The sequence below is a fragment of the Haemorhous mexicanus genome, chromosome 2 (assembly GCF_027477595.1).
Source record: "Haemorhous mexicanus isolate bHaeMex1 chromosome 2, bHaeMex1.pri, whole genome shotgun sequence".
In the NCBI taxonomy this organism is placed as follows: Eukaryota; Metazoa; Chordata; class Aves; order Passeriformes; family Fringillidae; genus Haemorhous; species Haemorhous mexicanus.
In genome coordinates, this window is record NC_082342.1 from 87,739,833 (window position 1) to 87,757,556 (window position 17,724).

At 41.2% G+C, this 17,724-nt stretch overlaps 1 protein-coding gene across 4 annotated transcripts in view; it reads left to right on the forward strand.

Annotated features, from left to right (window-relative positions):
- Positions 1–17,724, forward strand: part of DHRSX (dehydrogenase/reductase X-linked) — a 162,247-nt gene that overhangs the window by 111,584 nt on the left and 32,939 nt on the right. For all 4 annotated transcript variants that reach the window (XM_059839365.1, XM_059839367.1, XM_059839364.1 and 1 more), the window contains exon 5: positions 4,162–4,369. In XM_059839365.1, coding sequence (XP_059695348.1) covers positions 4,162–4,369 — 208 coding nt within the window. The remainder of the gene's footprint in view (positions 1–4,161; positions 4,370–17,724) is intronic.

A 17,724-nucleotide genomic window follows, 5' to 3' on the forward strand; every position in this document is an offset into this window, starting at 1 on the left:
CTGTCTCCTAATTTTTCCCTTTGGGAACATTTTTGGTACAGTATGTACCTCTTCCTTGTAAATAGCAAGAATTGGGTGAATGTGATTATAAAGGTTCCCCTCCTGCTGTGAAGGTGTTATGTATGTTTTTGGCTGACCTATTGCTTTATCTGCCCAGCCTCTGGCTGTCTGGAGATAAAGGAACTTGTGTGAGGGGGATCTGCCTCCAAACCCTCTTCTGTGAGCCTGGCTGGGAAGGCAGACATTTTGTTCTGTACGTGAAAAAGAGATTTAAAATTTTTCTTTTGTAGTGAGTTTGAGAGAACTGACTTTAGAAACCTTGAAGTAGCTCGCTGTAAATAAATCCAGACGAGTGAAATACTTGTATATTTTACAGTTCTTAAAACACATTTTATAATGGAGATGGAGGACATCTTTGCAGTGGGAGGTATGGGAGTTAGAGCAATATTTGTCATCATCTGCAGTACAAGCAGGCATAGTGCAAATTCTCCTGTATAATTCAAAAAAATGGGGTCTGTCTGGCGTATAATATTTATAACTATCATAAAATTTTTTGTTATGCTGCATGCAGTGTCAGATCCATTTTGTTCTTTAAATTACATAAGATGAATCAGAAACCAAGAGTTTCATTACTAACTTTTATAGAAAATCATCATAAATTCCTGCTTACAAAACAGCTCTCTTGAAGTGTATTCATTCTTTGAGAGAGAAATACAATTATTGATTGCCTAGTCATAGAATTAAAAAAGAATATATTTTTGGTTATTCATTAAAGCTAATTAAAAATGTGTATAATTTGAACATACTGCAATAAATGCAGAACTGCAGCATGCTGGAATGTATTGCTGTATCTATAAGAACAGTTGTTCAGCATAGTTTTGCAGAAAAATATTTTCCTTATTCTAATTTATTACTACCTCTGCAAAATCACACATCCATGCTTTGTTAGTAATTTTTTTGTTCCCATGCTATCAGTCTTTTTGCTGTAATATTTCAGCAATAGCTAATCAATTACAAAGTAGAAACTCATGTTCACTTTAATTATTAATTCATTTTCTTATGCCATGATGTTATCAGTGATATTTTAAAACTGAATCTTCTGGAGACAATCCATCTAAATAAAAGGGGAAAAACATATGAGAAGGTTATGTCAGAACTGAGGTGCTTGGCATTAATGGTTTGTGTGCTGCCACTTCAAATTTCACAGACACTCTGAAAAAATTATAAGGCTGACTATTGATAATTAAAACCAGAAAGATACTGAGTTATTTGAATTCCATATTGGAATAAAAGCACATTCATTCTAAGTTTTACAATGAAAAGACAAAGAATTTGTCTTTTACAAATGTCAATGTTTCAAGTAGTATTAGATTAATTCAAAGAATTAAAATAAAACCAAACCAGCTTTCATTTTTGAGTTAACATTTGGGACCCTTAAGTAAAGCTGATGATGTTTCTGGACAAGAGAAAATCAATAGGATGCCACTTTTAGTATCTACTGAATGCTAGGTAGTTAATAATTTAAGAAAGAGAGCTTGCTGCTACACTTACAAGCTTTTCCTTTTGTTAAGGAAGGAGACAGGTTCTGTTGCCTGTTGGGTATTCCTTTGTATGCTCACTTCTATTAAATTAAAAATGGCTTTTCCTCAAATAAGAGAAACTGCCCTCAGACTACAGGGCAAGATTTTTTAAACAAACTACCTGAAAGATGGGAGCCTTTAAAAAAAACAGAAAAAGTCTTTCAAAGGTGTTTTGGCTTAACATTATTTGAGCAGCTCTTGAAGATAGAAAAAGGAATTGCAATAGCATCAGATGCAGGCAGAGGTGATTGTGCCTGCTCAAGGACTTGACCAGAATTTCTACTCAGGGGATGCTCTTGAAGAATGAGCAAAAAAATTTTGGGGAGTGTGTAGCTTTACAATTGTGCATTGCGTAAATGAAAATTTTTTCTGTCTCCTGACCTGAGCTCAGATCCGGTTTTTTTTTACTTCCAGGATGCACAGCACAGATGGTGGAGACTAATTGGGGTGGAGGGCAAAGCCTCTCTGTGTTCTTGAAATCCTGTGCCTCTCTGGAGGTCGAGGGTGAAGCTGCAATGGCACAGGCATGCTCGGGGCTAATGTGAGCGACGGCAGCCTCGCTGGGTTTGCCTGCTGTTCACCATGCAAAGCTGAACGGCTGTAGCAGCTGTCTAACACACAGGACAAATTTCTCCATCCCTCCATCTCACTCAACCACCAGAAGTGTGTCTGTGCATGGAGGGGTCCTGCATCGAGCCCTGCAGCAATCCCAGCAGATGCAGAAGCAGCATTTGGTGTGCAGATCAGCCTTGCTGTGCCGGGGCTCTTTCATATTGGCTGCCTTTCTTGGGATTGTATTTTACCAGTGTTGCTGCAAACAGAACTCTGGCAAATTGCTGCCTTTCACCTTTTCCAAGTGTCAGAGCTTTGGAGGGCAGGATGGCCTCAGAGATATGCAAATAATTTCCTTGTACTAGGCCTGGTGCTCAGAGATGCAGCAATGTTTCCGTGTGCCATCCAACAGCTCATGCTGAGCTCTGTCTGTGCTGAAACTTGCCCTGTAGCAGGCTGAGACTTAGTCTGGGAGCATGGGGTTGGTTCCATCCCCAAGCCATTCCCATCCTTTCCTTCTTCCCAGAAAACAAGAGAAAGTCACAGCTGGGCTTGTCTCTCTCTCATTTGCATCCGTCCATAACCTTCATGGCAGTTCTCAGACCCAGATGTGATTATACACAGTTTACAGCAGTAAATGACATGGGGAGATGCTAATCAAAGCTTTTGTGGAGCCTCATAATGTAATTTGTGCTGTGTTTCTTTCACTGTGACACCAGTCAGCATTGCTCATGTTCAGTCTTAAGTTCTCCATTTGCAGGTATGCTGTGTTCCACCCAAATATTTTTTTTTCTCTGTGGCCTTCTTGAGTTTCTTCCCCTCCCACTGCTTCTCCAGTTGTTATATTAAATGGCAGGAAGCTACAGATGAATCCCTATGGCTGTTTGCCATACTAAAAAAGATCCCCAAAATATCTCTCTTTCAGCCCAAGAGACAGCAACAAAGCAGGAACCCCCAGATGGCAGGAACCCCCAAAACAGCGATGCAGATGCACAGCATGTGCAATTTAAAATGGTCATTTAATATGTGATCATCAGGTCAGGCTGACATCAGGAAATGGGATGTTAAAGGCTTTTTAGTGGGCACGTGAAGTAGCATGAGGATTAAGCTGACACTCTGTCATGTCTGTGTGTGCAGGAGGGGCCTTTCTGCTATATCATATTTATGGGTGTTAGAGAGAAGCAACCTAGAACAGGATTCTCCTCCATGAGTTATGTCCATCTCCATTTAAATGACAAAGGTCATGTCCACTTGTACAGTAATTAAATTTTAATAAAATAAGAAAAATTTATAGCATTCAAGTTAATGTTATAGCTGAGCAGGGTAACTATCCCTTACACAGCCTCAATACATGATATAATTTATGCTTGAGATCAGAATTCTCTGCAAGATGCTGAAATCAACATCTCATGATGGAGATGTGGATACTTATTTTAGACACTGAGTTTGAAAATTGTGGTTTGTGGAAATTTATGCAAAAATATTGCCAAAATAAACATTGAAAACCTAATTTCAGTATGCAGCTGCTTGTAAGCATGGTAATTAAGATATATTGGGTAAATTTACTACATCTGTTCTCACCCACACCAGTGAGAGAGAAGTTGCAGATTTCAGATGTAGACTCACCAGAGCTTTCAACTCCAGCCAGGACCCAGGAAAAAAAGCTGTCTGGGAGAGCAGGTCTGCTGCCTAGCCTGGTCTTGTCTCCACTGCTCAGAGCTTTGATGGAGGGAATGTTGTTGGGATCGCCCAGCTCCCACCCCTTGAAAACACTTTTCACAAATGGACTCACAGTCCTGCAGGGAGGGAGAGAGAGTCAGTCAGCACGTTATCTGGATAAAGAAACCAAAGTGAGGGTTTAGACATTTTTCTTGTCAGGAATCAATCAGTGTCGACTGTACATGCCATCACCAGTCACTCACTGCTCTGAACGCTGTGTTTACCCTCTGCAGCAGGAGATCCGTACTCCTTCTAGATTGCTGCTCCTCTGAAATAAATCAACAGGTTTTACCTCTACTTTTTCCTTCAGCTGGGGTGATGCTGGTCCCTGAAAGGAAGACGGAGGATGGGTTTGAGGAGCACTTCGGCTTGAACTACTTGGGACACTTCCTGTTGACAAACCTCCTCTTGGATACGCTGAAGCAATCAGGAACGCACAGTCACAACGCTAGGATCATCACTGTCTCATCAGCCACCCATTATGTAGGCAAATTGCACCTAAACGACTTACAAAGCAGGTACCCATCCCTTTTTGGTATTCACTGATCTGTAGTAATCCTGTGCAGATGAAAACACAAGAGAATTGTTACTGACTATGAGATGGGGTTTTGTTGCCTTTTTTTTTTTTTTAATACAATTTATGGTGCTTCTCAAGCACCTGCTTTTTATATTTAACATTTGATCAAAGCTTGCAGCCTTGAGACAAAGGTACAAATAATTTATAAATTCTGAAGGGCGTAATTTATTCTGGACTTCGAAAACCTCACTTTGCTTTCTGATGCTTATTCTGCGGTGATGCCTGTGGTGCGTGCGGCGCCCGGACTCGCCACTAGCTAACCAGGGAGAGACGCTCCGTACCCGGGATGGTTTGAAATGGCTTGGGTGGATGCTAATAGACCTCATCCCCGAGAGGATGCCTGCACAGAGCCCTCAGATGAGCTCAGACAGCCGCCTGTGGCTGCTCGCTGCCCGCCGGCCGCGCAGGGATGCCGCCGGGGCTGCGGGGCGCAGCTCGCCCTTGCTGCCCAGCTGCCTCACACAGCTGCCGTGCCGGCCCTCTGCTGCTCCGCCTGCCCGCTGCTCCCTCTGCCTCCGGCCTCCGCCTTGTCCTGCTCCGCTCTGACATCCAGTCTCCGCCCGTGGCTCCCCTCACAGCTCGCTCCATCACCCCCCAGCCACCCCCCGGGCCCGGGCTGTGTCACCCTGCCTGTCCTGTCCGAGCCCTGCGGTCCCTGTCCTGTCGCACATCAGCCTGGCCATCCGCTGCCAGCGCTGCACCCCGGCTCGTGTCGGTGTCATCCCTTGTGCTTCCCCAAGAGCTCATGGACACCCAAACCCTGACCCTCGCCCAAACCCACCCTGGGTTTTTAATCCAGTAAAATGGGCTTAAATGCATGGATGACTTCTGACCTCCTGCTTTCATTTAGGAAAACTGTGGGTGAGTGTCTGTGGGGTATTTTTAACGTTAGGAAGACATCAAATGATGTGGTAAACGTCTCTGATGTCATACAGGAACTGCGTGGAGTGGTTTAGTTAGCAGAGAAAGAGACAGGATAACTGAGAGAAATTTGAAAATTTCCCTATGCAGTCATGCGTGGCAATTATGTGCTTACTAACAGGCTCAAGCAGAGCCCGCCTTCTCCTGGGCTCCAGAGAGCTTCTGCCTGCCTGCATGGAGCCAGTCTGACTTCTGTGTCATTTCCATGAAAATCTGTCTCCATCCTTTGACAGGGACTTCAGCAGGTGATCAGAGGTACCTGGCCCAAGGTTTCATTTCCGAACAGAGACTGAAATTATAGGGCTGGGCTCTTTCCACTGCAGACATTTTACATATGAATGCTGCATTAGGCATGTCAAACTTCTGATTACATATTATGGCATCAGTTTTATTACAAGCCATTGTTTAAACCTCTGCAGGGTAGTCACAATTTAATCTCTTGCTTGTAAAACAACCACAGAAAATTACCCTTACTCTTCACTTGATGTGTGTAGTCATTGTTTCTGATGGCCATGTGCTGGATGGCACCATGCAAGGGGGCTAAGGGAATTAGTATTTCTTTGGGCTAAAGTATGGAATGCTGAATTAAATGTGACTGTTCTGTGTCTCTAGATAACAGTAGTTTCCTTGATTATAGCAAGGCCTTGTACTGTGCCTCTTTAATTTAGGATCATCCCTATCTTTGATTTGTCATTATTAACTCATATTTTAAAGGAACCGGAAATGTTTTGATTTGGAAAGTTATGGTTGAGCAAGAACATGACCAGTCTGACATAAAGAATAATAATATACCAGTGAGATTTACCTGCAGCTTTTGTGTCCTTTACCTTTCAACATTATTGATGTAAGATGGGCCATAAAGGATGACAGACTTATGATTGATTTTGCCTGCTCATTCCCACACATATGCTCTGAATCATTCAGAGGTAGCAGTGGTGCCTGCACACATGCACACTGGTGAAACCCAGAGTGGGCTGTAAATTCAGATCCAAACCTTTCCTTGGTTCAGGTGTAAAAAGGTGATCCTGGGTATTTTTTTTTTTTAGCCTAACTGTCAATAAGCCCCTCTCAGGCAAATAGTTTGACATCACCATAAACAGTGCTGCAAAACCAGAGAGATCACTTGTGTGTTTGGGTGTGTCCCTACAGCATGAGCAGGGGGTTTAGCAGGAGGACGGACTGCTGGGGGGTTTCATAGCCAGGCATTGCCTACTCCACGGGGCCCTGGAGGTGCCTTGTGATTCAGAGCAACATTCAGGAGATTTAATGGATGTGGTAAAGACACCCATGGTGAACAGTTTCCTGATGATGCCATATCTCATTTTGTGTGAATGGGAAATGTTTCTAAAAATTTTCTTTTTTTTTTTTCTTTATTTTGAGTTGTGCCAGTTGGCCATAATTCATTTTACAACTTGGGTGTGTGTTCCCAGGTTGGCTGGTAGTCCTAACCTAACAGGAAAGCAGCAAAAACCATCTGGAGTTGTTATTGGGGAAAGGGGGATGTACTCTGCCGGGGAAATTACTGCTGGCAGCAGACTGAATTGTTTACCAACCTCTTGTCCCATTAGACCTAGATGCTGGTAGAGCTAGTGTCCTGACTAGAGGTGAGACAGTACTGGAGCAGGGATTTTTCCATCAAGCATGGCAGAGAAGGAAAGGCAGAAGACGTGTCTTGCCTTAAAGGAGACACTAAACTGAGGTTCAGTTCTCTGCTTTACCGCAGGATTTTCTGTGGAATCCTTCTCCCACCCAGCAGACTCTGGGTTGGCAGTCACATTTGTGGCCATTTCTCCTCACTGCTTGTACTTGCTGCTGAGAGATCTGATCTGAAACCAGTCATCATCCATATCAGAGACCACAGGGCAACTGCATAACAAACAAATGGAAGACCTGTCCCATGAACAGCGTTAAATGAAGCTGGTATTACTGTCCTCCATGTTTCCTCTTTAGTTTGTTTCCTGCCATTTTACCAACCTGATTTATCCCATGTTACTCTGGATAGCTCTTTTCAGTGGGATGGTTAATTTAATTTTGTCTTTTTGCATTTTGCATTATTTTCCTTCCTTTGTTGTCTCTTTCTTCATGCTTGCCTGCTTTTTTATCTCTTTTGAGCTTTTTTTTGATTAAATTGCCTTTTCCCTCCCTATTTTTTTTCTTTTTCTTTGACGACCTTATTTCTACCCACCAATTTATCTTCTCCTCTCCATTTATCTTCCTCTCATCTTTTCCCCCAGCCCCTCCCCTCTCCTGTTTCTTTCCTATGAATGCCATTTCTCCCCCTTCCTGCCCCTCCTCTTCACACACACACACACACACACACACACAGAGAGCAGTGGAAGAGACATGGCATGGGCACATCAAGGCAGGACAGAGCTTGTTCCAAGCAGGCAGGGCACAGCTTGTTTCATGTGTGTTATTGAAAATGCAAACGCACACGCACAAGAGCACTGACTGTTCTCCCAGTTCTTTTGCTGAAGGTTATATATGAGGAACATCAAACGCCTTTGTGGTCTTTTAGATCCAGACCATTTTCAACAGCAATCACATGAGTCAACAAGGGGATCCCTAAGGCAAATCATTCCCTTCATCCCTACTTTGAACACGACTGTTTTTCAGGGAGGTGAAAGTTTAAGAGAAACACAGCTTATCTGCAAGCGTTTCCACAGGGGTGATTTCAGCAATTCCATGCAGAGGGTAGTACACTGGGTGCTCCACCAGCACAGGCAGCATGGCCTTCTTTCCACTTTTGCCTGCCTTTATTAATACTTTCTAAATTGAGGGGAGATAAAAAGTATGGTCATGAGAGAATGTGGCTGTCTGGTTTTAGCAAAAGCTTGAAGAATAGTGTACCATCCACTTGGGTTGAGGTAGGCTTGAGCAGTGCACTGGAGCTCATGGTGCTCTTTCAAGGCTGAAGTGTAGAAGTGCTCTACCTACCAAAAAAGGTATTTTTAGGAAAACAAAGAAAAAACGACCGTATTCTCTTTCCCAGACTGTGGATCACACTTGAATACGCTCCTTTCCCAGGGGTTAGCATCTTTGTGTGTTCTGTCTAGCTTTTTCTCCATGACTAACTATTCCTTTCATCATCCTCTCTTTTTGCATACCAAATGGGCCCTGTAATGCTGTGAATCACAGATCTATGAACTCCCCAGCCACAGTAACACAGCTCCTTTTCTGGTTCACATCTCTTGTATATTCAAGAACAGTTAGTCACAGTTTCCTGCTCCCTTTCCTCTGCTCTTCAACTGCAGAAGGAGCTGATTTTTTTGAAACTCTCCAAGCTGAATATAATATATTAGATATAATTTCTGTATTTTTCCCTGTAGCCCTAGTGCATGAATCATGTCAGAGACAATAGAAGTTAAATGAAAAGAATTGCAAAATTCCCAGCTGCCACATGTGTGTCCTAGCTGGTTTAAAATAGGATAAACAGCTCTGCCTTAGACCTAGGAAGACTCTGGAGAGACCAGGCAGCTCCAGTTCATCTCCTCTGTTAGGCAGTTCACAAAGAACTGTAACACTGGAAGTGTTAGGTACTGATGGGAAAATCTGTCTAGCAAACTGTCTGGAAATCTCCTGTCCTTGGATGAGGAGTGTCCTTCATCCTATCTTCCTCCATGTATTTGATGCTTGTTTTGTTGCTTAAAAATTTAGTATTAAGTTTGGACAGAAAGTTGAGGATTTTTTTCCATCAGCATTACTGAAATTTTGGAAAATATTTTCCATTAAGAACAACTAAAAGTTAAGATGTTGAATTACTTTGGGAAAGTATGTATCCATTTTTGAAACCAAAACATTTGATTTCAGTGTTCTAAAATAATTTTAAAAATTTATTTTTAATTATCCCTATGACTGCATTGATATTCAGATTTTGAAGTATGAGAATAAAACAGAAACTCCCAACCTTTAATTTCTAAACCATCCTTTTCAAGTATCTCGATCAGTTTCAAATTACTTATTCTTTTTTTTTTTTTGTTAAGCTGAGCATTTGTGTAAAATTTATTTGTTTTTTACTAAGAATGGTTTGATGAGTCAGCATTTGTTTCCAATGAAAGGCTCCTATTTTTGAAACACCCCAATTTGTTCCTTCAGTGCCTTTTCATTATTGATCCGTCTCTTAAAATTTCTTAATTCTCCCTGATAGGAAGAACTGGAAGAATATCATCTTAAATTCAAGGAAAAACAAACATGAAACTATTGTAGCATAGTAGTAACATAGCTCTGTTGGGTATATTTCTATTTTTTAACATAATAAAGGAAAATTTGTAAAAGGAAATAGGAGGGATTTTCATGATTGCCCTTTTTTTGTAAATCAAATTTAGCCAGTACAGAAGTCTTTCATAATAACATATAAAGAGCTGTGTCACTAGACTGTTCAATAAAATGCTGGGAAAAATACAGAAATAGTAATCATAAAAGATTGTTCTTGATCATTAGATAGATACATATTATCATAGGTTTTATTTAACTCACAAAATATATGGTTCTGTTTGAGTTCTGCTGTTTAAGAAGCTTCTGCACAATGTCTTCTGTTGCATATTCTGGTTCTATTTGCAAAAAAAATCATGTTGCCTTCACAGGACCAAATGCTAACTGCAGTACAGTGCTTTATTCATTTAGACATGTCCTTCCTACATCAGGTTATCAAGTTTTCCTGCATAAAGTTAGATGATAAGTATTTAAATGCTTACTCCATGCACATAAGCCCTTCTTTGCCAAATACTTTCTGTATAAATGCAAAAGGATTTGCTGCTTTGCAAAATGATCCCTTGTGTTTGCAGTGATTAGCATTAATTGCAAAAATTGACTGGCCTGGAAAATGAGTGTACTGGGGAAGGCACAGATCTCAAATTCTATAAGTTAATGTAAAAAATAAATGGGCCACTGTATCAGCAGACCAATTCATCAATTCAAAAGACAGAGTTCTAGTTCAAATGCAGCAAGTGTTTTATCCGTTCTTATCTGTTCCTGCAACCAATGACAAAGAAATATTTAAGTCAGGATGCCAACTTCAGAAAGCTTTCATTTTACGTTCATCAATGTATTTTCATTCTGTCTAATCAAAATGCTTTTAGGGTTGATTGACTTCTGGAGAACAATAACAGACTGTAATACTGACACCACAAAGGTAATGTCAGACTTACATGTATTTGGGGATATTAAATGTAGCTACTTTGTTGTCACAATGTTAAATTCCTTTTTGTCTAAAAGAGTTATTGTTCTTCACAAAGGATTGTTAGTGATAGTTATTGGTTTAATAGGACATGGTGTTTCCGAACTAGTTCAAAATAGCAGCATGCTGGGAAGTATGTGAGGTATGGGTGCTCCTGCTGCCCAGCCTCTCCCTGCACCATGGCTTGGGTGGGAGAAGCCAGCTCTGCGTGGCATTCAGGACAGTGGCTCTCACAGAGGTGCTGTTTTCCAGAGGCAAGACAGCTCTGTGGGAATTTAAAGTTAATGTATTGCATTCATGTGATAGAGAGGGCAAAAGGGACTTGGAGAACTGGGAGCAGAGAGAGAGCTTGTTGCCCTTGAGAGGGGAAGGTTAGTTCAACATCCTTCTGCCAGCAAAAAGACTCATTAAGGCTGAATGAACCTTAAAAGTTTGGAGTTCTGGTCCTAGGTGATTATTCCAAAGTTTAAGCATTTCTCTCAATTGCCTTAGCTACCACCATCCTCCCTGTATCTTGTCAGTGGAGTTGCCCTTTGGACAGCTTAGCAGCAGGAAGGCTGGCGCATATGCCTGTAAATCCCTGGAATAATGTGCTAAGAGAAATGGTCAAAATTACCAGCTCACCTTCCAGAAACGCCCTCCAGGTTCAGCCCTGCTTTGTTCCTGATTCTTCATAGCCATATGTTCCATGTCTTGCCACAAGCATTAAGGATTATGAGGCAATGGGCAGGGAGCTGAAGGCACATTTCTGCCTCTGTGATTTGTTAACTCTTAACCTTTTCTCTAGTCCTCATCCTAAACCTCTTTGTTTAGAGAAGGAGAACTTGCTTTGTTCAAAAGCAGACCAAGCAGTTGAAACCCACAGCTGTGAAGAAAAATTGGTCTTTTGATTAAATCAAGCCCTTGATAAAAATGTGTTGTGAAAACTATGCTAAGTAAAATGAATCTCTGTAAACATAAAATATTCTATCCCCCTTGAATTTTAATACTGCCAGAATGTCTGATATAGTTGTAGCTTTGTTGCTCCATTTCTTCTGTTCACATTATGTGTTGGGTGCTGTGGTAGCCCAGCCTTTCTTGCCATGAGAGGTGGAGAGCGGTTGTACACAGCAAAATCTCAGCTTCCTAAGAGGGACAGAGACTGAGGAGCCCTGTGGCTCACAGTGGCTTTAGGGGAAGCTCAAGAGCTTTTAGCAGTGATGTTAAGGGAGTGGTGGGCATTCAGTACCTGAATTGCCATGAAAAAATCAATCTATCAACCAGCCAATCAATCTGTCAAAGCAGCACTTTCTTTACATTCTTTTTTCAGTGAGGGCTGGGGCAGGGCACCTCTGTGACTGTGTTGGTTTTTCAGGACATGAAACTTCTTGTCATTTCCTGGAAAGCTAAACCTGCCAGATTTCACTAGGTTCTGGCATGTCTGCAAGTGTAAGAGGTCTTAAGCATTCTGGTCCCAGGCCATGCCATGCCCCTTCTTATGAAATGCTTGGTTTTCTATTGCAGATCCCTGTTTACAGTATTCCAGGGTGACACAGTGTTGGGAAATTTATAAAGCAAACCCCAAAACTCAGCTCTAAGGCCAAATGGTGCAGAAAGTGGTTGATGACACTGTTCTTTACAGTGCTTAGAAGTAACTACTTTGCAATGCTGGCTGTGGACTGCTTTGCATCTTACTCCTTTCTTATAGGTTTTTGTTTTTTGCTCAAGTTGGCATTTTTATGTTCCTCAGATAAGACCCTCTCTCTTCACAGGCCCCTTTCATATTTAAATTTTATTTAAATCCCACCTGATTTTTGACAGTAGATGAGTGATGCTGTTGATGTACTTTCTCACAGCAGCAAAAGCCTTTTATGCTGTGTCTGGACTGTGAGTCATTTTGTGGATGCAGAATACTTCCACATTTTAATTCTCTGGTATCTGCTGGCATTCAGCTGTATCTCTTCTTTAACCTCGGAAGGTCCTCCAAGTGAGGAGAAGGCTTCTTGTGTTGGCTTTTATCAAATATCTGTCTTTTTTATGAGTTTGCTCCTTGTCTTAACTCATATACTGGGAGTTAGTAGCTTTTATCACTCAGATTGAAGCTGTGATGTTTGTATTCTCACTCCATAAGAGAACTTCTAAAAAGCAGAAGTTGTTAAGTTGTTTCAACAAGCAGAAACTGATTTTCAAAAGCATGTTGTGCCAGACTTGCTAATTTTTTGTTGTTTCTGTAAACAAAGATTGATGGCATAGCATTTTGTGCACAGTAGTTATAGATATCTTAAAGGAAAAATGATTTTGCAGGCACATTTCCTCTGATAAGACAGACCAGTCCTTCAGTGGGGGTAATATTTGCTCTTGCAGAACACATTCAGCTCCTCCTTAAATCCAAGACTGTGCAGTGGGTTGAGCCCACCACAATTAAACAGTAAATTATCTTTGCATGTACACCAGCATAGTCTGCTGTAAATCTGCCAACCACAGTAGGTGCACTGTGCTGTATCTGAAATGGCAGCACCTCATTATGCTTGTTCAGACTCTACTGTTCCTTTTGAGTTCCAGAATGAAAAGTTCAGAACTTGCAGCTAATCTGCAAAAGTCTACACCAGTTTCAAGATGCTTTTTAAGAATATCTAGGATTGTTCAAGTTATTGCTGAGGATTTTGTGGTCCTGTGTGCATTTGGTGGAAGCAAAGAAGCCATAAAACACCCTATTACTTCCTTCAACTTAAAAGATCTATTGCAGGAGAGGTAGGAAGCTCTCCACAGGTGGGTGGAGAGTACCTCCCCCCATTTATAATCCTATAGATAATCTTAAAAGATGTGTGACAATCTTCAATAACCCAAGACCCAGATTACCCAAGAGAGAATATGAAAAGATATGTGTCCTTGTTGTTTCCCCATCCCTCAAAAGGGTCGTGAAGACACAGCATGTAGGTCTTGAAGCTGTGTTCTTTTTCTTGGGTAAAGCAATACAAACCCTTGCTTCTTTTTATGTATTTACTCATTCATTTGTTTAATGGAGATTTTTAATTGAATGAAGGGATACAATTATGGTCAAATACCATTTCAGCTGTTAGCATGTACTTTACACTGCACCAAATGTACTGACTGTAGAAAAGTGGTAATTTATATAATTCTAAATAAAGACATATATTTCCTGGAAAAATGGAGGTACAGTAACTACAACTTGAATTTGACATTGATATTTAAAATAATCCAAAACATTTGAAATTAACACCAACTGTACACAAGCAGGAAAATTTGACTTCTTTAAAGGTACTGATTCTGGTGAGACTTTGAGAAGACCAGCCTTTGAGTTCATGTTCTATACATTTGAGAGCTATGCTGAGCACACAGCAACTGAGCTGCACACAGCCAATCTCAGTAGATCAGAATAGCTCTCAGCATCTCACCTCCTGCCATTAGGAGCAGGGATCAGCCAAATGAAAAATGATCCTCTGATTCCATCTGGATGACAGTAACACCCTGCATGACAAGCCCTGGCTTATTTTGCCTTTCATAAATGATTTTAAAATGAAGACATTCTATGTTTCTTTACTAAATGCAGTCCTCAAGAGACAGTGAGTTAATTTTTGTTCCCTCTGTATTTCCTAAAGGCTATTAGAAGGGGCTAGTCACTGAATGCTATGTATTTGTACAGTGAAGTGCTGGAAGCTGGAAAGCATGGCTTTAAAAAAGAAACAAAACCCAAACCACCACCCAGCTTCCAGCTTGTGGCTTCTACTGCATTGAGGGTTAAGCACAAGGCAGGAGGAGTCACTGATCTGCTGAGATACCAGTTACTGAGACCATCACCAACATTTTACCTTTCAGAGAGAGAGAGAGTATTTCCCAGCTCTGGGCTTTTACCTTTATATTCTAATTTTAGGAAAAAAAAAGTTATTTTCCTACAGTTGAAAGATGACAGCCAAAGTCTGGATTTGTCCAGAGCTGTGTGTGAGCAACATGTGAAACTGAAGAGCTTGCTGCAGGAAGAGGAATGAAAGGCAAGATGGATTGCTCTGCCACTGGCCTATGACTGCTTAAGTAACCCCCATGCCACAAATTAGGACATGAATTATTTCCTTTTTGCCTTCTGTAGAACCACTAATTTCATGTATTGTCCTGGTAGCCTTCCTTTTGAACAAGTTCATTACAGGGTCATGAGGGCTCTTCGGGAGTCCCTAATGCTGCATTCCTTATTAACTCACGGTTTTTGCTTCAGCCACCTTAACTGTTGTATGTATACAGTCACAATTGATTTTTTAAGGTTGTACATCTCATATATTGAAGAAATGTACATGAAGAAGTACATAAGAAGTTGCTCAGGGTCACACAAAATGCCCAGGCATGTACATGAGATGAATGACTGTCCAATAGCCTGTAGTAGCAGTTGGTAACAGGACAGCTGCTGTACAAAACATAACTGCAGCAACATCTCAAAAGTAGAGAAATACCTTAGATTTGAGATTTGGTTTACTAATGTATATGCTTCTTTCTTTCAATTGGTAAAATACTGGTTTTCAGTGGTAATATATTTATTCTTGTTTCTCCAGCTTGGTCTTTTCTCCTTGTCTGTATTTCTGTTTGGTGGTTTTGTTTTTTTTTTTGGTTTTTTTTTTTTTTGTTTTTTGTTTTTTGTTTTTTTTTGTGTGTGTGGTTTTTTGTTTATTTGATTGGTTGGATTTTATTAAGAGAAAATCACAATTAATGAGACTCAGAACATGTGTTCACAGGATAAATATATGTAGTACTGCCAGGAAGCCTGATTTAGTCTAATAAACAGTATTTAGGACTCAAGCTTTTTCATAAGAGAAGAGAAAGAAACTGTTTATGATAACAGTAAAGACATGTTTATTTTCCAATATATTTCTCTAGCTGCTTCAAAATAAGCTGCAAAATCCATCAAAACCTGAAAAATCTTGTGCTACATTCCCTGAAGAAAGAAAATTTAAGACTGTGAAAGCTTCATGAGTGTTTAATAACAGATTTTTTTAGTCTTGACTAAGCAATGGTGATGATGTATTGCAAGATTAATACATAAATCATTAGGAAGCTTTAGTCATTTTAATACAGCAAGCCAATGTTTTGCTTAATTCCCTGATTCATCCCAAGGCATATATTGAAATTTTGTGTGGCCTTTCATTAAAAAGCCCAGCATGTCAGCCACGTTTTGCATCACTTGTCTTTTAATGGAGCTCATAGCAGCTGGGTTCTCTGCAGTTTGATCTTGGTGCACTCTGCCCTGCAGGTAAATTAACACCCTGGGAATTGGGGAGCGGTGATGGGTGAAAGGAGAATGATGTGCAAGACAATTGTGAAAGGTTCACTTCAGGAAAGCTTCAGGGCTAGCACTGGCTGGGTTAAACTGATCTGTGTGCCAGCCAGGATGGTCACAGCTCCTCTGAGCCTCTTGCTGAAGCAAGCTGTGGTGAGGCACAGGGTGCTGTCCGTGAGTCCATGATGTCTGTTAGGTGTGTGCACAATTCAAAAGGAGCCCTCAGTGAGGGTGGCAAAGCTGACAGCAGCAAGAGAGCTCCCTGCACAGGAGGGTGAAGGAAGTGGTCTGTGCTGAGCAGCACAGCTTCCCCTGTTGCTCAGTGGGTACCCTGACCTCACTTAATGCTCTTTACTAAACATGGGATCATCTGACTTAAGTGGAAGACCACTGTAGAAAACAGACCAACTAAAGCCAGCCTGTGGAGAAACAAATGAGACTGCCAAGAGATGTGCTAAACATTATTTCAGTTTTCAAACTGGGATAGCAGCTGAGTCCATATTTAAACACCTAATTAGCCACTGCAGGCTTCAGTTGGAAATTTGGCTTCTCATTACTTTTTGAAAATACATTCCATAGGGAGACTGCTACTGGAGACAGCGCCATGGAGATAAGTGGCAAAATCAGCTAATCAGCTTCTGGTGGAAAAAAGAATAAGAGGAAAAAAAAGAAGAAAAAGAAAAAAAAATCAGCAAACCTCAAGGCCCTCACTCCAGAGTGGAATACCTACTTATTTTCTTCTTGCAAAAATTCAAAACAATCCCTTTATTTTCTCCTCCCCAATCTTTGTAGTAGTAAGTCAAACCTGTAGTTTATATTGCAAAAAATCTCAAGCCAGAAGTAAGAACTTCTGCTAGAAAAAATATTTGGACACAAAATGCAGAGCCTACTTTAACCTGACCCTTTATTCATCAATATAGAATCCATAAAACATTATTTTTAAAGGAAGAAGAAAGTTTTGTGTATTGGTGCTCTCTTGGAGAGATTTCAAAGTAGTGAATGAAATTCTGCCTGCCTTAACTCCTCCTGTATTTTTCATTTGTGAGCTGTGCATTGCCCTGTTTTAGCAGCATTGACTCAGCAAAATGCAATGGAGGGGCATCCTCTGGGGCATGCCACTGTTTTCTGTGGTAGGAAGAGTGCTCCACAGTGAGCCCCACTGAAACAGGGGAGTGAGCATGACCTTCTCCTAGCTACTGATGCCAGGCATGCTGTGCTTTCCCACTGAATTTCTTCCCACCAAGTCCTTGCTCCACTTTTTCTAGCTGCTGACTGTGTACAGGCTTGCCATACCTCAGCACATTCTGTCTGGCATTGCCCAAGCTGGGTGGGCAGTATTTATTAGGATGTATCCCTGGGCATTGAACACCTGTGCCTCCTTATCTACCTGGCTGACCAGCACCCACATGTACCACTGGGAGCTGGGAGCTACCAGTCTTTTGCCTGGCTGGTTGCCTAGTTAGGAGGCAGAGTTTCTCTGCTTAAGAGTCTGCCTGCCTGGCTGTGAAGCACTAATGCCCTGTGTCCTCAAAAGTCCAACCATCACAGGCACCTCGTGTGCTCTGCTCTGCTAGCCCAGTTTGCTGGTAAGCTGTGCTCTGCTTGGATGGTTTGCCTCTTGTATGCACTTTGGTTTCAGAAAGATTTTAGAACCTTCAGAAAATGTAGAAACGCATAATGTCAGTATTATTTTACTTAGCATGCAATTATACTTCTGTTCATTGTAAAAAATGTGCATACAGAGCATAAAGTGCCAAGAGAAGCTAGATTTAGATGCATAGGCTTTAAAACCAGATAATTCCATGTGTAAGAGGAATGCATTTTATGGTTTTAAACTAAAAGAGGGTAGATTTAGATTGGACAAAAGAAAGAAATTTTTATGATGGGGATGGTGAGGTCCAGAAATGGGATGTCCAGAGACAGCGTGGATGTCCCATCC